Here is a 27,960-nt window from a genome sequence, read left to right on the forward strand (position 1 = left end):
GGAGGAAGGTAGCTTATGAGTGTAGTAGGGTGAGGGAAGATTCATAGCCCGGAGATGTCCGTCCAGTTATACATGACATTTATACTGCTTGCTATTTTTGACCGTCTACGTTGAAAACCATCAGTCCGCGTGACCATACCCGATCTTAGGTTGAAGGTTGGAATTTTAGTCACGGAGTCGTGCCAAACGCGGTAACTTCTGAAACATTCAGAGCATTTAAGAGACTTTATCAGCCATAGGACTGTTGCATGGAACGGCCATATTTACCTAGTGAATATGTGGCTTTAATGACAAATTCTTCAGCTGGTGGGCCACTATCTCAGCATTAGCACTCTTGCTTGTGCTTTCTTAGTAGCAGGATGATTGTCGTTTTACTTTCACCTTTCTAACATCCCTAAGTCCTTTTTTGTAGACTATCATATTGTTTTATTGTTAAAATTTTCAACCATCGGCGATTTTGCTTGTTGGGTGAGCTCTGGATCCGCAGTTTGACCTTCAAACATGGCGATGGATATTCTGGATTTTGAAACTATTCGTAAGTGTTTTTCTGTCGTTTATGAATTGTTTAGCTGGGGAGGAGGACGCAATAGAAGGCCTTTTGGATCCTATGGACCTCGTGAGTTTTTCATCCCAACTTTTTGACCTTCCATCTTAGTTGGATGGTATTGAGTTGGGAGAGTTTGACTTTCCTCCTGCCGGCTTCGAACAGGGCTTGGAAAATTCTGACAGTGACAGTGGGATCAGCGGTAGGATTATATACTATTAAACTGACTTGCTTTTCGTACAGTTTCCTGTGAAAATGTACTACTTGGACGCACCCATAGTCTTACCGCACCTACAACAACAGTCACCAAATCAACACCAGTCGTCCCAGATTTAGTACTCACGGATGCGGTATATTCCTCTTTTTCACCCTCGTCGGTTGCCAAACAAACGGCTGTCTCAGGGTCTTCATTTGTACAGCATTCGACGACCCATAATATCACGCCGGCCAAACCAGTACGTATCTTTAAACTCTGCAACGGCACTCCTGGACGTCCAGCATTCATCACTCCCATCGAGTCCAACGTACAAGGTCCTACATATCGCTCAAACATAGGTCGACTCACCGCTGCTCCCAACCCTTCGCAGAGTTTGAACACTACTACACGTACACTTGGCCACTCTGTTATCGTGCAAACAAAAAGCCCAGTCCTTTCAGATTCAGTTACAACAAAGGAAACCCCAAAGATCACACCAAATCCTTATATGCGAGTTGTTAAGCCGGATCCCGAAATTTTGGTCTGATTGACGAGAGATAGGGTGTAGAATCAGGGGAGTTTGAGTGTGAAGGGATAACTGTAGATGTCTGTAAAGGTGCTGCAGCCGCAGAAAATGATATCGCCTGGTTATGTGAGTATGACTGAGCTTGTTTGTGGGCCAATTCTAATGACCTGGCCAATTCATGAGCTTCATCGAGAGTGAGTTCGTTTTGAGCTAGAAGTCGTTCTCTGATGGTAGTAGACTGAAGTCCGTTGATTAGAGCATCGCGTACACTTTCGTTTTGATGGTCAATGGCGGACACCGCCTTGAAATCACAATTTTTGGCCAAGGATTTAAGCCTCTGAACAAACTGATCAACATCTTGACTGGTGTCTTGTTTGCAAGTTTGTAGAAGATGGCGAGCATAAATTATATTCTTTGGACGAACGTACAACTTTTCAAGTGCACTGATAGCTGATTCGTAATCTGGACAGTCAGCGATATAAACGTATACAGGTGCATCCACAAAATGGATCAGAGTTTCGAGTTTATTTAGATTGGGCGATTCGACAGTGCCCAGAAACGTTTGGAAGGTTCGGAACCAATGATTCCAACGCGTTGTTGCGTCTGGAGAATTAGGATCTGCGTCGAAACACTTGGGTCGCAGCAACGGTTCCATTGTATTCTTAGACAAGTAAATTGTTACGAATAGAGTTTCGGTTCTGATTGAGCGCGAGAACAAGAATGAATAGCGTAGAATGAATAGCGCTTTACTTGTCTAAGAATAGACGTACATAAGCTGAAAACGAAGGCAAAAGAGTGGTTAATACAACACGATAATGTGGGCACGAAGAATATTCATGACAGGCGGACTTTCTATTGGGGAGATAGGAGGGGGTAGCTTCACCTTGAAGGTACAAATTTGGAAAGATTAGCGCTACTAGATCATGTCTGTTAATGTTTCTAATGACTGATGTGCTCCGGCTGTGGGTCTTCATCCAGCTTGGACCAAACGAACCGGGTTTTCTAGTAATCGCTTTCATGTTTCGCTGCTTAGTCACTGTTTAGTTCCATCGGGCCCAGATCGAGTAGGTTGATCGACTGACGTACGGAGCACGTGGCTACTTCTGTAAGTATGGCAGATGAAGCCACTCACACACTTCAGCAGAAAAGGCAGCTGTCCCATCAAGTTTACTAACGAGACAAAGCCCTCTGTTTACTGGGATGAACACAGGTGATCGGCGAGGCAGCATAACGCCACAGTTACCCTGTGGGGGAGACGGTCTTACAGTATTCCTTGCGTTCAGAAGGCCCGGGAGATGCTGTTTCTCGATGTCACTCTAATCAGAAAAAATATCTCAGATTATCCGCATTCCATTGTAACACTGCCGCCAGCTCACGCTTATGCACATTTTACGAAGTCCCCTGTACACTTCTACCAGTCCCACGATACCCAAAGTTAGAGCCAGTCTACAGAATACTTCGGTGTGAGAGTCGATGTGGAGGAAGGTAGCTTATGAGTGTAGTAGGGTGAGGGAAGATTCATAGCCCGGAGATGTCCGTCCAGTTATACATGACATTTATACTGCTTGCTATTTTTGACCGTCTACGTTGAAAACCATCAGTCCGCGTGACCATACCCGATCTTAGGTTGAAGGTTGGAATTTTAGTCACGGAGTCGTGCCAAACGCGGTAACTTCTGAAACATTCAGAGCATTTAAGAGACTTTATCAGCCATAGGACTGTTGCGTGGAACGGCCATATTTACCTAGTGAATATGTGGCTTTAATGACAAATTCTTCAGCTGGTGGGCCACTATCTCAGCATTAGCACTCTTGCTTGTGCTTTCTTAGTAGCAGGATGATTGTCGTTTTACTTTCACCTTTCTAACATCCCTAAGTCCTTTTTTGTAGACTATCATATTGTTTTATTGTTAAAATTTTCAACCATCGGCGATTTTGCTTGTTGGGTGAGCTCTGGATCCGCAGTTTGACCTTCAAACATGGCGATGGATATTCTGGATTTTGAAACTATTCGTAAGTGTTTTTCTGTCGTTTATGAATTGTTTAGCTGGGGAGGAGGACGCAATAGAAGGCCTTTTGGATCCTATGGACCTCGTGAGTTTTTCATCCCAACTTTTTGACCTTCCATCTTAGTTGGATGGTATTGAGTTGGGAGAGTTTGACTTTCCTCCTGCCGGCTTCGAACAGGGCTTGGAAAATTCTGACAGTGACAGTGGGATCAGCGGTAGGATTATATACTATTAAACTGACTTGCTTTTCGTACAGTTTCCTGTGAAAATGTACTACTTGGACGCACCCATAGTCTTACCGCACCTACAACAACAGTCACCAAATCAACACCAGTCGTCCCAGATTTAGTACTCACGGATGCGGTATATTCCTCTTTTTCACCCTCGTCGGTTGCCAAACAAACGGCTGTCTCAGGGTCTTCATTTGTACAGCATTCGACGACCCAGAATATCACGCCGGCCAAACCAGTACGTATCTTTAAACTCTGCAACGGCACTCCTGGACGTCCAGCATTCATCACTCCCATCGAGTCCAACGTACAAGGTCCTACATATCGCTCAAACATAGGTCGACTCACCGCTGCTCCCAACCCTTCGCAGAGTTTGAACACTACTACACGTACACTTGGCCACTCTGTTATCGTGCAAACAAAAAGCCCAGTCCTTTCAGATTCAGTTACAACAAAGGAAACCCCAAAGATCACACCAAATCCTTATATGCGAGTTGTTAAGCCGGATCCCGAAATTTTGGTAACAGGTGTGTTTATCCTCGGTTTGAGGGTTTTTTTTGGTCCCCTGAGTAAATTGTCCGGTTTTTGATTTGACGGAAACCTTTACTGGTACTTTCCACCTTATTCTTTCGATGCATTGGTCAAACGCTTGGAACGCAATCTTCAAAAGTCTGCTTTTGTCAGCAAGAATACAATTGTTCACACTGAATGGAACACCACCCGGGACATCAGACTGCCAACTGAAGCTAATGCCTCTCGCGAGATGCCAGCTGCACCATCAGCTTTCCTCCAGTTGGAACCTGAATGCGTTCCACCACGAACGAAATTTTTTCCACCGACGTGATGTAAAAAATTGTCCCACAACAAAACGGTTTGTTAGGGTTCACTTGTTACGGTAGCCATCCTTTCGAAAAATGCACGAAAGCATTCCATGTCAGTCTGGATTTAGTGTACGATCTTTCCCCGTGATTGCCTGTTTTGAGGATTGCCGTATACGCCAAAGCAATAGCTAACACGATTGGCAAGGTGAATGGATAGCGGAGTGGAAATACCAGACTCATTCCTACTCCAAAAATACCGAGACCTCTGTGTTGAAACATAGGAATTCTTTTCGATAATCTCAAGGGATCGTCTTGGATGCACCGAAAGTTCTTTCCTCTGAATATGGTTTTGAAAAAGCAATGGATGAAAATTGTATTCCGCAGGTTAGTTTTGTTATTCGTGTTCGGTCGACCAAAACGGCTCAGTACGTTTTCTTGAACGTGGATCTTAGCTCACTCCTTCCCTATTGGATACGTATCTTCAATGCATCGCAAACGTGGTCAGTTGATATCGCCTAGTTTTCGCTTTGACAGGACGCAGTAGCATCGTAGGGATCTTCCCAAGGTCCACTCTGGGCTATTCAACCGTGTAGCCAATGCTGTTCGAGGTACCAACGCTGACGACCATGGAGGCATGACTACATCCACAAACTGTTGTTAGTAAACGTGCGTTGACAATGAACGAGTTCAGAGAATCCGTTTTTTAACGCATTCAAAAACTACAGCTCACATGTCCATTGATTGTGGGTGTTGCTATGCATGATAATTCAAGCACGCTATCAGGAGAGCCTTGCCACAGCCCTAATAGGAACTCCGATAAACCCAACAGCTGTGAGAGTTTGTTACGGAAACCTCCAATAGTTAGTACATTCGGGTCGCCTCTCATCGCTCGAATCCAACATTGTCCAACAGCCCTACTTTGGGGAAGGTTGTTTTTATAAGACGCAGAAGAAATGAGTAATCATAGCACACTTGGCGAATTGTGTTCCGGCACACCGTCTCCCATGAGACTAATGGTGAGACTGCGCAAATCCGTTTGTGATACAGGCTGGGCTGCCCAGGCAGACGTTCCATCCGAAGCCCTGGGACCTGACAGTTTGTGGAACAGTACCTGGAGTTCGCACTCACTTAAAGATAAATGGCTATCCTTCTTTCTTCAGACAACGGCCTTCCGTTCGGAATAATTAGTCTGACCTCCCTTTTCACGTTAGTCCTTTGGCATCCGGTTGACATACACAATACCGGAATGATGAGTTTCTGAACTACAACCATCAGATACTTCTCATGCTGCTTTTATCTTCCACCATATTTCCAGATTCGGCAATAAATATCCCGTTTCTTGTGTCCTAACCTGCACTAACCTACGTGATGTATGCTTTTTATGTGGCGGGGTTCTCAGTCAAGTCAATTTTCCTGTTTTAACTTTTCTTTACGTATTCGTAGCCTAGCTAAACAGGCAGGTTGTTGTGATCGATTTTTGTGCTTTTTGCGTTAAACTTTCTTGGTCGCTACCCGAGTAGAGTGATGCCATTTATGTGACCCCCATACACATTACTTGCTCCTAGCTCGCGTTCTCAATGGTAATGGTTGATACCCGTTGCTATCGCTGGAATATCAAAACTTCTTACAGTATTTTCTTAGCGTAACACACAATTTATAGGGCTGATGAAGACTAAGAACCTATTACCGGCTCAACCCTTTTTTAGCGGTCATCATCCAGCTCTAGTCCCCGAGTTTCCATCGTCCTTATGTTCTAATTTACCACCAGATTGTTCACATTTGTCGGAATACAGTCATTTGCCTAGTGCATTGATGTCAACGTAATATGTAGCTTTGTCTGTCTTGTATTATATTTTCCAACCATGCCAAACGAAATATTAAGTTGTCTTTTTACTGCACTTTGGGTTACATAGCAGAAACGAGAGACTTAGGTGCGATTCAGTTGAGTGTACCGTTAGCACCAACGTACTTTGCAAGTGAGTTTAGTCAGCCACTTGTGCACAAAGTGGTGCTCAAGTAGAACACAAGGCTGGGGGAAGCTCGGAAACCGTAGCTACATGGTGAGCCCCAAAGAGGATGAAACTGGTAGTTGGCTGCCAAGGGTTTCCACAGTGAGTTTAGTCAGCCACTTGTGCTCGGAAACCGTAGCTACATGATGAGCCCCAAAGAGGATTAAACTGGTAGTTGGCTGCCAAGGGTTTCCAAAAGTTACAAGTGCTGTGTCCTGTCAAGAAAACATGATATCTCGAATACCGTTCCAGCTGAAACAAAGACGGTCCCTATATAGCACATCAGTTGAACAATTTCGTAGACGGGCAATTCAGTTGAGTCTCTCTCTAACACTATTATTATATTTCGTCTACTACTGTGAATGAATATTCTTATGTGAATGTGCTATGATTAGTTTCAGGAATAAAATGCAACTACCTAGTGAGGCGGTACTTCTATTACTCACGCACAGTAGGAAATTCGTAACAAGTGGAAATTGATTAATATTCGTCGCAGTAGTTTTCCCTCACTGGACTCCAAGGTAACCGGATAATTTTGCCAATATGTTGACACTGTTCATCATGCTTGATGGAAACATGAGCGTTGAACACCGATGTTTCATGGCCCAAATTTATCCTCTGTATTTGAATCGTGGACGAAAATACGATGAGCATTCAGACCGATATACCTGACTTAACTCCCTAGTCTAGAACGATGGTTCCCAAACTTTTCAGTTCGTCACTCCGCCATCTCCTTGCGCGCAACACCACCACCCCGTTATTCGACAGACGGTAAGACCGGAACGGCCTTCTTCCTTGGAAGTGAGCATCGCCTTGTGTCAACCACGATCTGTCGCACGGCATGCCAAACCAAGGAGAGGTTCAATGCCTTTTCTTCTCCGTGTTGACTAGTTGTAGGGTAAATATGTTACACAAAAATAGTAACAGTTGCCGTGGGTTTGGTGGTTCATGACTGTCGGGTAGATAGTTACGCAGTATAGGTTTGAAATATCTTGGTTTGAAAATGCAAAACCTGTTTGTGTTTATTAATTACAGCTGCCCACCGATAGCAAACTTGGTTGGCCCGTTCTCGTCCAATTATGTTTTGTAGCTCCTCTACTGTCTCCCAAAGGGGCAATATTGCTGCTACTTGGGAAACTCCGGCCTAGGTTGTAGAGATTACTCAAGAACAGTAACTGGTTCTGAATATTGTTACATTGGAATGACACTCGGAAGGCAGGTATTATTTATACGGTGAATAAATTCGCCGAGGCAGCCTAAAGATGGCTAGCATTCCGTTAAACCAAGTGTTTTATTCTGGCACATTCTGTCGTTGTAGGTGAATTTTCCTCAACCGCCAGTCAGCCGGAGTTCACCTCGTTCCTCGATGACTATGACCCAACACTGTATTCCGACGTCGCTCTGGAAGAGCACTTGGTGAGATTTTGGGAACTTCATTCACCGTAGTTGAGCATAATGTTGCATTTGAGTAATCTTGTACCTACTATCATATCCCCAGGTTCTAGGACTAGCCTTGCAAGTGAAGGTTAATTGCTGGATTCTCTTACGTTATCTTTTACGTTCTTCCATGAAGTTGCTCCTGTGAAACCTTGACTATTATTAACTTCATCACAACGCCATAATTCATTTTAATAACCAACTAGCGGGTGCTCGTGCAATGGTCACGGGTTCTTCGTCACCGAGCTGGTGAGTCTGCTGGCCTTGGTGTGTTGTATCCTCAATACCGCAGCACGCACACTGTGGTACTGTTAGTCCGAGTAGTTCATCGTTGCGTCTTTTCCAAAGTCGTTCCTAATTCACCGGTGTAATGTTTTCACTATGTGCCCCGTTCCACGTGATCTCCATCTCATTCGCATTTACTTTAAGATTGAAAGTCATTACGTAAACCATACAACAACAATGACAATGTTTAAGCAACTTTTTGTTACGTTGTTTGGCTGTGCGGAAGTAAGAGCAGGAAAAACAACGACACGGTTCACCTTCGGATAGATTCAGACAACCAGTTGGGTATTCTGACAATTGCCTGTTCACTGTATAACGTCGGTACGAAATCCAATAGTTACCTCAGTTGCAGCTCCATCCACAGTAGTATATCCAGGATAAGGAAACTGCTTTTTTCAGCATATTGTGAACGACTTTCTTCTTTGAAGAAGTCAGATCGTTTGGTTGGGGTATCCCCCCTTCCAGCTCGAAGGTGTGAGTGCCGTGATCCAGTTAGGTCGCCCGATTTTAGGCATGAGCGGTCAACGATCGATTGCTTGGCTGGAGACATAAAACTTGCACAATAATATCTCAGCTATATCGAAGATAATGCTGAGCTCTGATAGTATAGAATGGTGTTTATTGGGATCACGTGACTCACGGGCCACGCGGCAGAGGAAGGCATGGAGGACGGCGAATTTTATAGAGAAAGTTGATAGAAACTATGGACCTTTTCAAACACATTACGTTGTCTGGAATCCATGTGTAGTATCGCATTGTATTTATTCGCAGAGATGTTTGGTAAGGTAAGCGAGTGTTTGGATACTTTTGTCTTTAAAACACCTTTGTAAGGTTGCCATTCATCAGGCTTCACTACCTTTTCCATGACTTGATTTGAGATGAATGTCTTCAAGACATGTATCATGTTTCTCGCCGAGCCTTATAAGTCGATATCTGTGATACACGTTTTCTGAGGAGATTTCCGTATTCCATCCACAATGGGGGTGTTAGAAACCGGGTTACCTTGGGCGAGATGGCCCAAGTGGTTAGAGCGCGAATTTACTGACCGGAAGGTCCGCGGTTCGAATCCGACCTCCGCCACTCGAATTCCCCTGTCTAGGCTTGGGCAACTTGGAAGTATCCCAGCCCTCGTGCTTCCTTCGGGTGGCATGGCAGCTAGGCACCCGAAGGGTGCTACAGCTGAATGTTTTTTTTACCTTGACGTGATAGTGGGTAACATCATCGTCTTCGTTACAATGAGCCTAATGACAGAGCATGAAAAGCAAGATTTACTGGTGTTCAACTGTATGTCAAACAGACCGAAGTTTTTAACCATCATGCAACCAAGCCAGTCAGATAATTCAGTAACGTGAAAACACATTTGCGGAGCAGGTTATCAGTGTGTAAATTAGATTTACTCACACTGCCGACTGGCTGCGCATGCTCCAACTGCTAGCTGGGAGGTTACAGATTCGAATACCCTTGTAGATTTATGGGGAGCCCACTGCGATTAATTCCCAACGAGGACGAAGCAGCTGTGTAGTGCTTTTCGGCTTCTCAGCATAGGCTACCTTCATTTTCAGGGTGAAATCGGCATTGGAATCTTAAAACATCCTGACACTACCATTAAGCAATCGAAAGAATCACGCAGCACAGTAAGCTAGGCACCGAAGGGTGCTACAGCTGAATGTTTTTTTTACCTTGACGTGATAGTGGGTAACATCATCGTCTTCGTTACAATGAGCCTAATGACAGAGCATGAAAAGCAAGATTTACTGGTGTTCAACTGTATGTCAAACAGACCGAAGTTTTTAACCATCATGCAACCAAGCCAGTCAGATAATTCAGTAACGTGAAAACACATTTGCGGAGCAGGTTATCAGTGTGTAAATTAGATTTACTCACACTGCCGACTGGCTGCGCATGCTCCAACTGCTAGCTGGGAGGTTACAGATTCGAATACCCTTGTAGATTTATGGGGAGCCCACTGCGATTAATTCCCAACGAGGACGAAGCAGCTGTGTAGTGCTTTTCGGCTTCTCAGCATAGGCTACCTTCATTTTCAGGGTGAAATCGGCATTGGAATCTTAAAACATCCTGACACTACCATTAAGCAATCGAAAGAATCACGCAGCACAGTATGTTGGTTGGAAGATGATCCCATTAAAGCACCAACTGCCATCAGAAAAGTAGTTTGTTGCTCCTTTTAGTAACCCTCATTGGACTTTCTAAAGTGGACTGGTTTCATGTTCTTTCCAGTCACAGGTGGACGACCATAGAATGAACCGACTACATATGCATAGACTCTAACAAACGAATGCCGTCGTAAAGTGGCGATGAGCCTCTATTAGGCGGGAAGGTTATAAAAGATAGTCGCTAGTGGGTATCGCGCAAAGCACGTGAACCATTTTGATGTGCATATGATTTGTATCGGAATTGTTTTCTTCTGCTGTACTTCCAGTTTCGGTTCGAGTTTAGTTATTTCCTTCTACTTCATCCCGTAAAGTTCAGAAACATTTGGATACGAACTCCAGTGTAACGTAATCTTTCTCATTACTTGTCAATAGGTATTCCCTAATGATTATGCTGATAGTCTTACTTTATATTTACCTGGTGAACCTGGTTTACAATCTTATTTTGGCTTGCTTCATATTTCATTTTACATGCAACCCTTTCTCTTGACCTAGCGTGACATATACGGACAGTCCTCATCGACATCAGTCACCCCTGCCCTCGGTTCACATGCTGCACCGTTCCCACTCGGTTCCACATCACACTACTTACCCTCTGCTGAACTGTTAAGCTCCAACGACTGTCTCTTGACACACACCAGTTTGGAACGTCTACGGAAGAAACAGGAGAGAATGATAAAAAACCGGCATGCTGCGAGCATGAGTCGGCTGCGCAAGAAAGAGGTAGGTCGCATCTGTTTATTCATAACCATGTATTTTTGTGCACGACGCGCATTCGGATTGCGTCCCGCTTCATGATACGCAACATAAATTTCACTGGTGGTTTGAGCGCCCTTTATTGGAACGTACATGCGCTCTCAATGGGTTGTGGAGCCCATTCGCTCGGAAGTCATCTTCGGCTCCATTTGGCCGGGTGTAATCAAACGAGCGTTTGCGTACATCTGATACTCTTTCAGCGCTGTGTTTGTTGCTTCTTTTGTGACTTACTATAATCCATGTGCGTCCATAAAAGTTTCAGCGAAATTCATCCGTACCGACTATATCCTCAGTATACTGATGTTCGAAGGAGGCAGTCTTACCATGGGGCCGTTTGATCTTAAGATCGACCAAACGGGTAAGATGTGTGCATAAAAATCCCCACTGTCCACTCTATCTCGGTAAGAGAAGTCTTAACGCGTCTTCACACAACGACACCCGGTTGACCGGGTGTTAACAGCTGGTGGTTTTCGAGAAATACACTCATTTGCAAATCAATCTGGTTTTCACGAGAGACTCAACTGATGTTTTTGATAACTATTCGTCCTTATAAGGCTGCTGTATATTCTGTCTTCTAAATCCGCTCATTCTCATAATGAAGTTACTATGTTTGAGTAGGGGAAGATCTAGAATTGGACGGTAAGGATACTGTAATCAGTATCGACTGTGTACGGGATAAGTTAGTGTACCCGACTGGACACGTAATTAAATCGATACACTCGGTCCACCTTCGATGTGGTTCACTGATAAGGAACCAAACGGATGTTTACGTTTCGTTTCCAATAGAATAGTTCAAACGGAGCACCCTAACTTTGGGTGTTTGAAGAGTATCGGAAAGTTCTGAAGATTTTGGAGAGCTTTTCGCTCTGCGAAGCAAATATTTGTTGAAGGAGTCGCCCAATTCGACTTCGTATGACAGGCACTAGACATAAAGCTACTATGCCACTGTTGACTTCCCCCGAAACTCTTCCTCATCGTGTTCGACGTTATGCTGTCGTACTTTCATCATTTTTGTGTTATGTGGATTGTTCTCCACTAAGTGCTCAACACCGATATATACATGACAATAAGCGAAACTGTTTGATCGTATGATTTCTTACAATCCTTAGGCTGAAGGGTCATAGTATTCTTGTCAATCCAGACAACACGCGTGTTTCATTCATAGTCAACCTAGTGTGAGTTCTCCAAATCTGTCAATTGTCGACTTTCTTGCTCTTCCTATCTGCACTTCGGGATGACGTATCTGTGCAGTCGGTTGAAAAATTCGACCAAATGGGCTTATCTGATTTTGCAGGCGCGTGTGCTAGTTGTACGCTGTCATGTTGCATGGTGCTTGGGTGGGAAAGCTCAAATCCCTGCAGCTGTATAACGTCCCACATTCTTCCACGGTCACAGTGGTAATAAATAATGCGTCTATTTTTCCAGCGAATATCCCATGTATAGTTTTGAGCGATCGGTCAAAGAACATAATAGGCTTTTATATCATCTTGGGATCATAATGTGATAGTGTACGCTGACTGACAAGGTCGAAGTTGGGTTTCCGTATTGAACTAACGCAAAGTAAGCAACCAGAGGTGAATTCAGTTCTCGCTCGAATATGGAACTCTCCTGTCTAGCCTTGGGCAACATCGCAGTATCCCAGCCTTCGTCCTTCCTTCGGGTGACATGGCAGCTAGGCACCGAAGGGGTGTTACAGCAATGTTGTCTGTTGTTCAAAATGCTCTGACCTCATCATCTCAATTGTAGCGGCTTCAGTGGACTACTTTCCCTTAGCAAAGCCGTAGAAAACTACGGATGTACCGAAACTGACACTAACTGTGTCGGGTAATCAGATGTCAAGCTACCCTGTTCGTGTGTTCAAACGATAAAAAGCTATATATATGGGCATTCTCATAGTAAACTCGAAAGGAAGCATATTTTTTCAACTTCATGAAAACAACGTAATGATGCAAAATGATGGTTCAGTGATCTCGTATAGTGGAGATTAACAAAATCGATCCATTCATAGGCTGTTCAGGATTGCGCTTAATTAAGTGCGTTGTAGCACAATTGTTCTCTCCGCAAACTAACACGCTACGTTTGGAGAATCATGTTTTGGTGTGTTGAACTGAGATTTCACTTGCACTTTCATCGGTTTATGGGGACATCGACAACACGATCTACAGAAACGGAAAAGTCAAGACTGCGTTTGCCAACCTCCCGCATTTGTGGTGCTGATGTGGTATCATTTTGTTAGTCGAGGGTAGAATATAAACGGCTAATGTTCGATCTTGCTTTATGGATCAGGGACGTAGTCGCTGCGTGAGAAAGACCTTTGTAGTCTACGTCTGACTACCGGGTGTGGTGAGAACATCAGATCAGTAGTACTGGAGTAAGTCAGCTTGTTTTTAGTACGGGAAAATTTCGCATTCCGTAAGGCCGTGTACTTCATATGCTAGAGGGTCGTTTGCCTCACAGAACCCCGTTCGCCCAGCATTGTATCCGGTGGAGATGACCTAAGGGCGTTCAGTTCATGACGGGCAAAGAAGCGTAGAAGTCTATATCAGTCAACCCAGTCGCATGCGTATCTATCGTCTCCTCGGTTAGAAACCTCGGGACGAGAAATACGGATGATCGGTGACCCAGGGAGATATGCTGTAAGGCAGACAGTTGTGATCCTTCATCGAAGCTATTATCCTCACTACCTAGCTCCCCCACTCCTTTCTATATCGGACAAACAGAACAATGTAATGTCACTGAACTGATCGGGCCATCGCCTCCAACACGTGGCTGTCATCTTTCTCTCTTTGTCCTCGGTAATGGGTTCTAGCGGCAACCCATGTATTGTGGTGCAGGGTTTATAGCTAAAAACCTGGTTGGTTGACTGATTGACTGCTTTCAGATGGGATTGTGAGTACACCTTCTAGTGAAATTCTCCTCTGGGATTCGTTAGCAACGTTCATCAAGGTTTCAGAATGGCACACGACTTTTAATAATTTTTGAACACTGTTCTCTTAGATACGGCTATCCTGCCAACTATATGGTTCGCTTTTACGTTTCTTCATTGGCACATACTTGGTGATTGCACGCATGGAGTTCTGAGCATAGCTGTCTTGTCAACGCCTTTTCAGTACCTTGAACGTTTGGAAATGCGCTACGAACAGCTGAAGCGGGAAAATATCAATCTGTGGCGACAAAATGAAGAATGGCGCGTGCGGTGCAATGAATTGGAACGTAATTTAACGGAGCTTCAGTCGCAGTTGAGTAATTACGACTCCAGTGATTCGCATCCAGATAATGGCACACCATCGGATTCTTCATCCGCCCCATCTACACCTCCCTTGCAGACAGTAAATACAATTTCACCACCTGATTTGACACGAAAAACAGCTGCCCATTCTCTCCCAGTCTCCGTGACTGTCTCTGGCGCGTCTCTACTTCACGCCTTCTCTACCCCCACGCGAAACAGTTTGACTACCCTCTCGATTCAGACCCCGCAATCTACGGACCAAACCTCTTTGAAATGGGTGAACGGCATTGATTTGGCTCAACCTCCAGGTTGGTGTGATTGGAAACATACTTCCTCGTCTATCCACTGTGTTTTTCACTGATTGATTCAGATTGTCATCAGGTTTTAGCTTGGTAGACTTCATACAGGTTCTGAACATTCCTTCACTTCCGAATAGCTGTCCATTCTTAGGTGGAAAGTTGTGTATATTAGTTTCCAAACTGAACTGATCAGTTCTGAATGAACAGTTCACTTCGGCTTTGGTAACACTAGAGGGTCACTAAGTGTACAAAGCAACATAGCCACACGAATCAACGGCTGCTAGTTTTTCACTGACGGATAATGAAGTCGCTAACAAAACGTCAATCTTGATTGTGCACACTACTAGTTCGTCATCTTGTCGGTGGATGGTTACACGTACTTCCTCACATGGTCTCCGATAAACCGATGGAACCCATTCTCCCTTCTCCATATCTCCTGAACTTGAACTGAAGGCTGAAATAATCGGCTTATATTGCAGGATCAGCAGAGCAGTCCTAGTCCATTACGAACCTCTGTGGTACTAAAATTAGAGTGATTGGTAGCAAGAAAAACGACGGTTAACTCATCGCTGACTTGCTTTATAGGCATCACTAAGCAGTCGTCATACACGGAGAGTATTATGTACGGAAGCGGGTACGATCAACGGCTATACGCGACCTGAGAACGAGCGCACAAATCCCCAGCTATGACGTGAGCCTCACCACTTCTAGTGCAGAGAGAAGACCAGACCTTTAGAGGAAGGCTTTTACTGCTTTCACCAAAGACAACTTACAACGGGAGCACTGTCGTATATATATATAGGAAAGGCGCGCGGTCTTTTTGGATTGAGGTGTAACACGGTGGAAAAGGCGCGAAATTTAAAAATTCAGTGTTAGAAAAATAATTTGGCAAAAACTTGAAAAATAAACGGTTTTTAGGGATGCTGACGTCCCCGACACAGAGGTAAGGCTTTATGTGTGACTTGCTAAATTATCACGGTGCTCCTTAGACCACCGAGTTCGTGAGTTATCCCCTGTCAACCCTGTTTACTCGGTTTTTTGTGGTCTGCGTTTGAAAATCGACTGATTTCAGACCTGAGTAGTGATCAGATTTTGTACCTGAAATGCAGTGAATTGAGAATTCGAGTGTGAAGACTTTGATCAACCTTCAGGTCTGTGGGTCGTATTTAAATGGTGAGCTATTTCCTCCCCTGAAGTTATTGTAGGGAATATTCTAGTAGACTCAAGCCTTCTACGCAATGCAGAATGTTTCCCGTTTGGTAGGATGACTAATGAAGAGTGTTGATCATGCCTGTAGTTCGTGGTCGACCAAAATTCAGCCGTCTGCAGTTTTTTAGACAGTTTTGACCACAGTTTCATTTTGATCCAGTGGTCTTGTACTCCATAACTAAGACAATGCTGTATCAACATGTTGAACCTGTACAGTGTTGTGTCATATCTGCTGATTCGTCGATTTGCTGCTGACCCGCTCCAGTGCCTAGTTGCCGGAGAAAAGGACTCACAGAAGGGAACACAACGGCTATATTTCGAACAAGCGAGCGCGAGAGCTTGAGTGCGTGCGAGTGCGAAAGGTACAACGGTCTGAAGCCATTTATTGGAAGGACACTGTCTGAACTTAGTCCAACGCTAACGCACACGGTCTGGCTTTGGTACGAGACTGTGACGTGCTGCATATTGCTGGGGCGTTGTCTGACCTTGATCAACACTGACTCTTGGTGTCTGGGTTTGATACAAGGCTGTGGCGCGCTCCATGTTAAGGGGGTGTTATCTGTCTGGTCAACATCTGGCAAAGCTGAGAGTCTCGGTAGCTTTCGCGCATTCAGTGGTTGCTCTCAGGACGCTGACCTTCCTGATATGTCGATTATCTCCCATTACACGGACTATTGCAAATGACTGTAGACTGCAGAACAACAAAAGAGGGCCATTGTATACTCTCCACCATAACAACGAAGACCATTTCAATTTTTACTGACCTCATTCGTCATGCCTTGCCTCACCCTAAGCCTCAACACCTGCAACTCATATTCTATTTGTGTGGCTTACTCGTACAATCCAGCTGGATGAACCAGGTCGACAGTGCAGACACGTCAAAGGTTCCTGCGCTCGCGAGCAAATTTGATGATCATGAGAGTTAACTATTAGCCCTAAGTTGTTGATATTCCCCCCTTGGATTAGACCTATCGTTTTAGAACCCATAAAACATTTCTTTGCGGTTCTGGAAGTTGTCTCATTCAGGTTTCTTTTGAGGGGGTATGGTATTTCCCCTTGCACGTGGTTATACCCTAAGAAACACGCAATTAATACGTAACAAGGTCGCTAAAATACTTCCGTCCGAACTTGGTCGGTGTTAAATTAACTACCACTGGCATGGTAGCAGGTTTGAATAGATAGTCTGCTGGTTCTGAAACGCCGAACATTACACTAATCAGTAAGTAAAAATGTCTGAGACTATGTGGTTTTCGTTCGCGTCTCAACTCCAACAACATATTAACAGTCCTTCATTGTGTAAACACTGCTCCATTGTGCATTAGTCATTCACCTCACTGACAGGTGTTTTAGTTTGTTTATTGTGTGATATTTATTGATTGAACTCTGCCCGACTGCCATCAATGTAAGTCCGCATCGTACTGTCACTTGTGTATCCAACACACCCCGATGTGACTACAATATTTCGACTTTCACCCTTCAACCTTTAGGGCCGAGATCTACTGACGTCATCGAATCCGGTCTGAATTCTTTATTGTGTAACTGTGTTTGACTTTTTTGACACATCAAATCATTCGTTACTGGACTGCTGTGGACTGTGGATGATAGTCGGAGTCTCGAAACAGAGAGCTTCCTCTTGTATAAATATCGATACCCGCGTCAACTATTGAGCCTTGTCACACTTGATTCCTTCAGAAAGTTGGTCAACAAACGCGCAACCGAGACGTTGTGCTCAGAGGGAATTTTTTCTGGCGATTACTTAGCAGCTGAATTCTCCCGAAGAATTGTTTATTAGATGTCACAAACCAGGTTGAGGCGCATGATTGTTATGTTTTCAAAGTCTTATTGATTAAAATCACCGTAGCTGAACACTTACCACTTTTTGTCGTTATGATAACATCGTTATCACATTTTCTAACCCCTCTTTGATTTTGCAAACGTGAGTTACGATGCTTCTTTATCCTAATACAGTATCGTTTTGCTATTGCACCATTCAACAAATTCTTTTACACGATATTCAAGTTGTTTCTCAAGCGTGTAAAAGTCTTCTGAATATATCTTGTCTTCTGAGTCGAATAATCAACTATTGATATATCTGACTCTATCACAGGCCAGCTTTGCAATCTACAAGAATTCGCAATGACAGAACAGCTAGGTTATTAATCTGTTCGGTTTAGTCGCAACTGTCCACCTTTTTCACTGTCAACCTGTCTGATTTAGACGTCCTGAAATTCTATACTCCACTATGCCGTGGCTCAGAAGATAGCCTCATGAAGGTTTGGTTCATGAACAAGAGGAATGAGAAGACGAGGAAAGAGGGGTTACTCTATACATGCGAGGTTCTCTTTTAAGCGCACCCAGGCATCGGTGCTCGATTCAGGACGGTCAGTAGACAAGCCAAGCTGGTTCTGGTCAAAGCAAGGAGATCCAGAGCGCTGCTCCTTCACTTTTGCCAGTTTAGCTTGCTAAAGAAACAGATCATACGATAGCACCAACTAAACATTCTGTGTTGTTCGAGTGGGTCATACGCACTTTCAGATTTGTCTGCGTAGCGTGTCGATTGAAGTGCAAACGTTTCCTCACCATTCACGGAGACATCATTAGTACGGCCTCGAGTGGGTTGGACTATCATCGTCGATGGTATTTTTCGCAACACTTCTTACCTTCAGTGATACAAAATCTTTTTTTTTTTCATTGTTAGGTCGGGTCGTAAACGGTCGCTTTAGAGGTGTGTAGGCTTTAAAACTGCAAATTTCGTCACGTCAATAAACAATGGTCACTGCAAAGCGGATCGATTATATTTAATACCTACGCGCGATATGATATTCTTCTCAATTGTCGAATACGATACCAAATAATTGCCACAGACTTGATTAAGCTCGTTGCTTACCATCGGCGAGCCCCGATTTCAGTGGTAAAGTAATAACTGTTTCGTAAGTACTACCACCACTAGGAATTAAAACATCACTTTCTGAACGCGATACCTGCAACTATAACTAAAAGAATAAGTCAGGTCGCTGAACTTCAGTTTTCTTCTAACGCATAGCCTTCACACAGCCCAAATGAAGCACACGGGCAGCGATACTATCAATAGCAGTCAAAGATCCAGGGCTGGACCCAAACCAGGATCTGTCAGTCAGTAGCTTGCACCTTAACGCATTACAAAATCCCAAATGAGATGGCGGCAGAACGAGTAAGGCACGTGCAATACGGACTTGTATGTCAGCCGCAACCTTTAGTTCCCGTAGGAAACTCTGGTGTAATTTGCGGCTTATATCCAAAAATATGCACTAGTTCTGGTTATTTGGATCAAACGCTAAAAAAATCGTTCAGCTGTAGCATCCTTTCGGTGCCCAACTGCCATGCCATCAGAAGGAAGCACGTGGGCTGGGATACTGCCAGGTTGCCCAAGCCTGGATAGGGAAAGTCGAGAGGTAGAGGTCAGGTTCTAACCACGGATCTTCCGGTCAGTAAATTCGCGCTCTAACCCCTTGGACCATCTCGCCCCCGATCAAACGCTAGTTTTCACAAGTACCTGTCAATTTTATTTGAATAGTTTGCCTCTCATCTTGGTGCAGTTATTCTAGTTAGTTCAAACCAACGGATGAAAACAGTGGAATCTAGTTGTGTCATGAGTGAATATCCTGGTTGGCGCCAGTATTTGATCTCCAGTCATCGGATGTGCGAGATGATCCGTGTGTTTCCCACAATCAATAATTACATGGACGTTTCAACAGACATGTTCTCACCCAGACCAATCGCCATTCAAGTCAACGCCGAACTTCTCGTTTGCTTCAGTCTAAGTCTGGATTACTCGGCTGTATTACAACCCTCATTCTTCCTTTGGTTACCTTGACAACTTGCACCGAAAGGCTGTCAGACGTGAACAACTTTGGCTGTTGTGAGAGTCTAGTTCGTTGCTTAATAGCTCCATTTGTCATGTGATTAACCCTGTGTACGAACTCAGAGCGCTTTTCTGATTTATTTTCCACAGTGTTGGACAAACGTTCTCAGCCTCCCAGCAACCGGAAAACGGTTGCTAACAGTGTCTTCTATCCCGGGAAAGGCAGCATCCTTACCAAATCCAATGAGTCTGTTCCAGCGAGAGTGCATCGACCTAACTTACTCAACCTCTCCGGCGTGGTCAGTCGACAATTGGCGGGCAGTCGTCTGCACACGAATCGCGCAAAAATCGTTGCCACAACAAGTCTTCTTAGTATCCTTTGTTTATTCTCACTGAATATCTTCCTGTCTCCTTTTGATTCGGGAATGGGTGCAACTGGGATCTCCGATGCACATTTACAGTATGGTAAATTTCACCAATTGCATCTGTCTATCTCTCTACCAATACCGGCTGTCTATTGAATAGTTTTTTCATTTTACTTCAACTATCCAGACAACACAACTGTTTGCCTCAAAAAAGCTGGTGGATTTAGTCTGAGCTTTCCTAAAACCCTGACTTGTCGATAGGTCCTTAGGTTTTCCTGCATGACCTGAGGCAATGGTTGTGTTGAAACGAAATGCTGGTGAGATTCAGTCCCATTTTCCGTAATATAATCCTCTCCATGAAGAGGTATTTTCAGGATAACCAAAATGAAAATGTCGAACGAGTTTTTCTATGGTTGGTCATCAGCTAAAATACATACGAAGGTTGCCGCGCACTGAATGGCTGAAGCTGGAATCACGCAGCTGATAGTGTGGCTCTTTTAGCTAACGGTAGTAAAGGTGACAACGATACAGATTTTAGTCCACACTCATGGTTGTTGGTTATAGGCTTGTGTACATTTTTTTAAGGAAACGGATACATATGACCTCGGCGAACGTGTCCCTGAGGGTCTGAAGCGACCGTCCTGGAAGTTGATCAGCAATAGTGTTTGATGCTTTCTGCTTTCGCACGGACTGGAAATGACATCAACCGATTTCCCACGGCCGATGCCTTACATTACTCCCAATATGTGTTGCTGGACGCACTCGTTCGAAAACCATTGAAGGGCACCATACCTCTAGTCTCTTCAAAGTTGATGAAAAAACTCAGCCCTGGTGAAAGTATTCTCATCTCGAGTCTAGATATAGCCAGTATTGCTGCCATTCGACAGCCTTGCATCATGATAACTGACACACTCACCAGTTCAATAAAGTTATATGCCTTTCTAATTAATGTTAAACCCGGTCACTTCAACTCAGTGTGACCCGTTTTGGTTAGGCAGTGAGCAATTAGAATGCCTTGTTTCTCTTTTATCACAATCGTTTGGTTGGTGTCGCCTGTTTTAGGTAACGTATGGAACCCTCCTCAATACGCAGCTGGTCAGAGATTACTGCTTAGTTTTTCCGAACCCGTTACGTCGCCACCAGAAAATTCAGATACTGCGGGAGACCAGGAACAGGAGATTAATGTGAATGGATCGCGCTGCAACCCAGCCGACAATGGACAGGTTGATGTCGATTGTATATGGCAAGTAAGTAAACCGAATGGGTTTTAATTTTCCAGTAGTGTATACTGAATCCAAACGCCCCGCGTTTTAATCAGAGGATGGTTTTCTGGATACATTCTACCTTCTACTATTTCAAGCATCCTTTAACTAATAAGCGATCTCCTTTAAATCTGCACAAATCCAAACACATCCACGCCGTTGAGTTACAGATTTGCCTTGTTCATCCCGAACCATTCTGCAGTGATTGCTTCTTGAGTTAGTTCTAACCAACATAACGGATTAATGTGTGCTCTCGGGATTTTTCAGTTTTTCATAAGGGTACATGTATCTAGAATCAATAAAGTAAAATAATGATGGTTTAATCGTGATTACATTCACATAGAAGTCACGCGATTGCGCTCGCTTAGAACTTTACTCAATTAAGCTTGAGAGTTATACATACGTTCTAGAATTTTGGCGGTTATCATTCTCCACAACTGCAATCTTAGGAGGTAAATTACTTATCAGTCCTGTTTGAATTCGATCCGACCTGTTATCCTTGCGCGGTATAACCAAATACGTGTCAACATAGATTTCGGTAGGACATACGGCGTTGGAGTTGCAGTGCGAAGCAACCTTTCTTTTTGAACAGTTTTGTTTACCCTTTCACCTGCAACCTTGTAGATAAGTAGCCGTTTTCTGTATATTGTCTGTGTCGCGCAGTGTAGGATATATTTTGTACATGTCCTCTTTTCCTGACTTTAGAGAAACTCCTGTGCTTTTTTAGCAAGATGCTCAAGGTCTGTTCTTTTCTGAACGGCTTGGCAAGAACGCCTTAGAAATTTTAGTTCTGCACCATTCTTGGTTTATTCTGAAGGAACATTTGTGACGAAACATCAGGTAGCACGCACCATATGGTTTTCACCTCAGAATTTTACAAATTTCAAGAGTTCACCGTTCCAGCCTAGCAGATTGTAGACTGTCATGACTTGAAAATCACCTACATTTTTCGCGGTGAATTGATACGGAATGCGAGCGCGATGCAAATAATCCAACTCTGTCAGTTACTCCACATAGTTCCACTGTCCTCCCTGTGAAACATTTTCGACAACGGCTTATGCATTTCTTCACGTCTAGCATCCACATCTCATTTCCCTGTGTTGGATAGACGAATTTTGTTTTAATTCTTTACTCTGTAGCTGTGGATACAACAGAACAAGATGAATCACTCGAATCAGAGTCGCGAACCACTGTCTTCGTCGCATGGTGGACTGCAGTACTCAACCCAGCCGTTGCATGGAAAAAACGACCTCTCATCTAGGCATCAGGTGCGGAATCCATCACGCGCTTACCACAATCCAAGTGAAACCAACGAGGGCCCTGATTCGTATTTGATAGGACAACAGAGTCGCCTTTCGTCTGCGCCTTCCCAAGATGTCAACAATATGGTGGAAAATACGTCCGTATTGGCGACGAAACGTGCAAATTCTAGGAGATTGTCACCCATGCATCGACCGACCAAAGTTGTCCCTCAGAGGGGCTTACAGGTGAGCTTCTTGGCTGTGTCCTGTAGCCGTGGGCGGTTCCAGCTACTGCTTTGCTTATCGATTCGGACTACGCCATACCCTTTTCGATAGCGGTCTGCAAACCGGTGTCCACTCACTTCACACTGCATGAAACGTGTGTTACCACGTTTGTAGTTGTTTGGTCTACATATCAACTATCCGGGGAATTCCAGTTTTTGTATACCCATTTTGGAAACTTCCCGATCGCGTGTTATACGAGTTTTAACAAGGCGTCCATTTCGCGTCGATTGTTCTGGCACCCGTTAATTTGTAGTCAACGTCCAGCTCCAGTTCAAAGTCTTGATTATGGCCTCTAGTGCTGAGTTACGTATGGTACTTTCAGGCTTACCTCAGGTGTCTATTAACCTCGACACAGCCAATTTGCAAGGCATCACGCAGCATACTCATAGGTCCCGGTGGCCACCTTCTTGAGCATGCGGCATTTGGTTACGCAGTCTGTTACAACAGTGCAAGCGGCTACATCCAAGCACCGCTGTCGAGTAGTGCTGAGTACGTATGGTACTTTCAGGCTTACCTCAGGTGTCTATTAACCTCGACACAGCCAATTTGCAAGGCATCACGCAGCATACTCATAGGTCCCGGTGGCCACCTTCTTGAGCATGCGGCATTTGGTTACGCAGTCTGTTACAACAGTGCAAGCGGCTACATCCAAGCACCGCTGTCGAGCAAAACTGTACATTCCCTCGTTTAAACTGCGGGACTGAACGCTTTCAACGACAGTTTAACTGATCACCTGCCATCGTTCGCTAAGATTCCAGACTTTCAATGGAGCCATGAACAGTGAACTAGAGAGCTTTGACAGTTTCAGCAATACGCGAATGTCTCTTCAAGCTCCACGGAACTGCTGGTCCTTGCGAACTTCTATCTATCCTGTCAGCCAGTACCTGTCCAACTTGTTTGCCCCAATATGGACGAAAAAGGCCCTCCCAGCCAGCTGAACTGAGTCGATAGCGGTACTCGCATTGATTGTGGTGGTTACAAAGCAATTAGTTTGATTCCGGTCGTGACTAGGTTCCTTTTACCACCCATTTTGCCACGTCTTACGAGAGCACTTGAAAACATAATCCGTTAACGGCATCTTGAGAGGGGTCGCTTGGACTACGCCTTCTCACTCCCTCGTGTGCCAAAGCAACGGCATACGTATAACCCCCTCTGAAATTTTGGTGTTCCTTGACTTCAAGGATACATTCGATTCTGTCGACCAGTTCTTTTTTCAGGACGTTTGTGCAACAATATGCCCTAGAGGTTTATGCGTAGCATGCGCTCATTGCATTGTGATAATAGCAATGAGAATGTATGTGGATCCATCCAAAAACTCCTTTACAAACAATTGTGTTTGACAGCAGTATCCACTCTCTCCAGTTTCGTCTGATTTCGTCACTGGCGAGACAATGAGGTTAACCCCTCAGGGTCTCCGACACCACCGAGAATCCTCAAAATATGTAGACGATAATACTGTCATTTTTAGAGGAAGGAAAAAGCACAGGTATCACTAAAAAAAGCTGAACACTGTCATGCAGTCTCTCGAAGTGTGCCTCCTACCTACAAAATGAAAAGTTATGCTGCAGGATATGCAGTCTTTGAACATACCTCCATTAATTCAAGTTCACATCACTCTCGCTCGAACAGTCATCTTTCTGTCCTGATGAAATTATTCTGGTGAGTTCATACCAAAGGGGCAAATCACTGAACTCGAGTTCCGTTCTTATTAGAGCTCATCAGCAGTGCATACCCTTGGCCATGCCTGAGCTTGAACTCCGGACATCGGGCATCCGAGGCGAGCGTGTTACCACTGATTCTCTAGGAAACGCCGGAAACATCTGAATTTTCACATCTGAACAGGCGAACCTGTTGACGCCTGAGCGAGAGAGAAACAGGAAGTTAGGGAGCGCTCTACATGTCTCCGAAGGTTTCTTGGTTCTGACGGCAGTGTGACGGATGGGATTGACGCAGGAATCTTAAACGCGAGGGTCGCGTTGGCCAAGTTGCACCACTTGTAGCATCGAAAAGCCGTGCCGCTGCGTCTCAATAAACATATATCAGGTCACATTGTAGGCTGTATTGTTGTACGGCTGCGAGACTTGGCCACTTCAGGCTGAGCCAATTTAGGATATGCCTTTTGTGTCCGCGATCTAGCGACGGACTGAGCAGTTTGGAGTAAGTTGTCGACTTTTGCACCCATCCTATTCTAACATTGTAGGATTGTTGTACGGCTGCGAGACTTGGCCACTTCAGGCTGAGCCAATTTAGGATATGCCTTTTGTGTCCGCGATCTAGCGACGGACTGAGCAGTTTGCAGTAAGTTGTCGACTTTCGCACCCATCATATTCTAAACTGACTATGCGTCATCTAACCACACCTCGTTTTTTCTTGATGTTCTCGGTGAAAATTGGTATAGGCTAAAGAATCCTCATTCTCAGGCGACTGTTCACATCCTATATGGTCATCCATGAGAGTAACAGACTGGCCTCTCGATTCTTTAGCCGATCTTGGTTCAGCGCACAAAACTTGAAAGGTGTACGCATTCTGAGCCCTCCTCACTTTAGACTTATATTCTTCCGCCAGAACAGACACAATCGCTTGTTTAATGTTGCACGATCTCTTCGAAACGTTTTCTTCCCTTTGTTTATAGACTGCTGGTGGTGGGCCTTCCTTTCACGTAACAATTTTCATTAGCGATTCCCACTGCCTGAAGCGACCGCGTCTTAACAAGTTTCACTTCATTCTGGAAAAGTTTGGAGACAATCGGTAGATTTCTTTTCGTTTCTTCTGAGGATGGCTTCTTAGGAAAAGCGAGATTTTATCATTCAGATTTCACGCAGTAAACAAGCATACCGAGCAGTAGTTTCAATCGCTCTGGTAATTAGGAATTCCGTCGGGGTCAGTACTTTTGTCGCCCAAAAACGTATCCGTGGCAAACCTGCACTAAAACTGACAGTTCCGGATTCAGCTGATTCTCTAACGAACTTCGCCGAAAATCGGTCCGCCGACAATGGCAGCATGTCACTCTCCTGCTGACATCATTGTGGACAGAAATGGACCATCGGTAAATGCCAGTGCCTAGCTGCCATACAACCATGAAAAAAACCGAGGAGTAAGGAATTGTTGCAAGAATCATTTTGTATATCCTAATGGACTAAAACACCATCAGTGGGCCAGCATCCCTGGTAATTCCACTCACCGCAAATACAGCGTACCCAACATTCCTTTGATACGTGATACCAAATGAATAATTCATCGCTAATTTCGTTGTTTCCCTTTAGGATAGCATCTATCCTCCGTTATTTCTAGTATCCGTCTGAGTTACCTTGAATTAGCGTCGAATAAACCGGTCTGTGTCCTGCCGACAGTCACCTCAATATCTGGATAGTAAGGGCGTCCAAAGAACTCATTGATTTATCAGTCAGCTAGTTCGTCCCCAACCCAGTCGACGCACTGGCTGGGAGATAAATCGATTGTGTGTTTAAATAGGGGGGTTATGTTTTGAGAGAGAATTTTCATATCTAATCGATTTTTGCTGTGGGACAGGTTAAGTGTATAGCACCATCCGGTCCACAATACTGCTAACTCAATTCGTAAAACAACACACGTCCTTAAGTTCGCTGGGAGAGCAGCTACCGACAACCCCTCTAGCGTCTCAAGATGGTTCAAGTTCTGGGTGTAGCCGGTTGTCGATTTGGCGTGCTAATGACCTCAGTAATCTAAGACAGTGCTGTCAGTCGAGTTTATCCTCTAGTTACCTAGCAAGTTTAGGATCACACTCACCTAAGGCGTTGTTGACCGCTTTCGAAATATTTTATCTTATCCCGTGGTCGTTATCAGAACAACCATTTTCTTCATTACCCTCGTTTTTAACGCTTCACCGTAGTCCTCCGTGTTTTCTCTCCTATCGTTCTATCCACAATACGGGCTTGTGTTTCCCATGTTCTCCATTTTCTGAAGCCGTTGTCATGGTACACTATTTGCGTTCTGGAATGTTTTGGTGACAAACCAAGAGGAAATGAAGGAATAAGATGGAACGTTTGTCCTGTGTGCGCCACTCTTCTGTTCCACGCTTGCGTGTGCGCCTCACTAGCATTCTTGCTTGGCACGAAAGTCACTGTGGTATATCCACTTTAGCATTTCCTCACGAGAGCGTCATCCTAGTCGCCTCGATTTTCCTCTGTAGACAGCAGTGCTTCGAATCACTCATGTAGTTCTCCACTTCAGTCAACAGACCTAGTACTTAATATTTAATAATTTAAGGCTGCTTCTGAAAGGGTCTACTGCATTATAGATAATTTCTCTCCGTGCGGTTTTTCACGGCATAGTCAGGTCGTTCACCACTACCCCGTCCTGACTTATTGTCGGAGCGACCAAACTTAAGCTGTCTACCATTTCGACGAACGTATTATCTTAAAGAAGATAGGTTGAGACAGAACGAGCAGATATCATAATTTTCTCTTCTTCCGTAACTAGTAAATGCGCGTTAACAAACTACATAAGTATTTTCGACTACCAAGTAATGCGACAACAGCTCATCATAGCCTTTTTGGGCTCCTTTATCTATCTAACATCGATCATTCTCAAGCTCATGACCTCTCAGTGGGCCAACTTATGTTTCTCAGTGAATCACTCAGTTCTTTTCTCGGATTTATGGATGCCTGTCTTTCACCTGTCCCAGATTCGTGTTCTCCGTTCATGTTTAACAACCCTGATGAGTAGATCACACTAGTTTTTCTGACTGTTTTCTAGCCGGATTCGGGGACCGTGAATATTACCCAGGTAATTAGCGTATGGTTATCAAGTATACTAGTTCGCGTACGTGTATGTCATTCTATTCCATTCCATGAACGATGATTAAGTTGGTTAGCATGCGATGTTCCAACCACTCTTGAGTTCACCGTGGTAGTCCTCAACATGCTATGTCATAAAGAGCGACACAAGTGGATTCTCAAGAACCTATCTAAGCAGAGGTCACAATTCATTTCGGTTCATTTTGATAGCCATGATCCGTGTGTGTGTGTGTGGGTGTCTATGGTGGTCGGATCGTGTTTGCAGGGAACGACTGATACGAAACAGAGTGTGGTTACTTAATAAGAATCAGAACATACGTACGAGGATGCCACTGGCTTCGTGGCGTCACCATATTTGACCTGATGAGTCCCGGATACTCCAACCTCTCCCCAGCGTACACCAGCGCCGCTGTTATGTTTTCGTGCTTCGTCCCCACGTCATGTGTTGCCCACTTTGTGGTATCTTCCATT

At 44.4% G+C, this 27,960-nt stretch overlaps 2 protein-coding genes across 2 annotated transcripts in view; one reads left to right on the forward strand and one right to left on the reverse strand.

The window, feature by feature from the left end:
* Positions 1 to 501: 501 nt before the first annotated feature.
* Positions 502 to 27,960, forward strand: part of T265_11901 (hypothetical protein) — a gene marked incomplete at both ends in the record, with an annotated part of 37,294 nt that continues 9,835 nt past the window's right edge. Inside the window, 12 exons of the mRNA XM_009178719.1 lie at positions 502 to 535; positions 570 to 616; positions 656 to 746; positions 3,313 to 3,359; positions 3,399 to 3,489; positions 3,531 to 4,031; positions 7,653 to 7,750; positions 10,723 to 10,950; positions 14,094 to 14,520; positions 19,685 to 20,026; positions 20,989 to 21,173; positions 22,328 to 22,675. Of these exons, the coding sequence (XP_009176983.1) occupies positions 502 to 535; positions 570 to 616; positions 656 to 746; positions 3,313 to 3,359; positions 3,399 to 3,489; positions 3,531 to 4,031; positions 7,653 to 7,750; positions 10,723 to 10,950; positions 14,094 to 14,520; positions 19,685 to 20,026; positions 20,989 to 21,173; positions 22,328 to 22,675 (2,439 nt within the window). The remainder of the gene's footprint in view (positions 536 to 569; positions 617 to 655; positions 747 to 3,312; positions 3,360 to 3,398; positions 3,490 to 3,530; positions 4,032 to 7,652; positions 7,751 to 10,722; positions 10,951 to 14,093; positions 14,521 to 19,684; positions 20,027 to 20,988; positions 21,174 to 22,327; positions 22,676 to 27,960) is intronic.
* Positions 12,466 to 27,959, reverse strand: T265_11900 (hypothetical protein; the record flags this gene model as incomplete). The annotated part of the gene is made up of 6 exons (XM_009178720.1): positions 12,466 to 12,705; positions 16,014 to 16,294; positions 18,608 to 18,701; positions 19,033 to 19,130; positions 24,447 to 24,572; positions 27,812 to 27,959. The coding sequence occupies 6 exons, from the start codon at positions 27,957 to 27,959 to the stop codon at positions 12,466 to 12,468; spliced, it is 987 nt and encodes a 328-aa protein (XP_009176984.1).

The sequence above is a fragment of the Opisthorchis viverrini genome (assembly GCF_000715545.1).
Source record: "Opisthorchis viverrini unplaced genomic scaffold opera_v5_633, whole genome shotgun sequence".
Lineage (NCBI taxonomy): Eukaryota > Metazoa > Platyhelminthes > Trematoda > Opisthorchiida > Opisthorchiidae > Opisthorchis > Opisthorchis viverrini.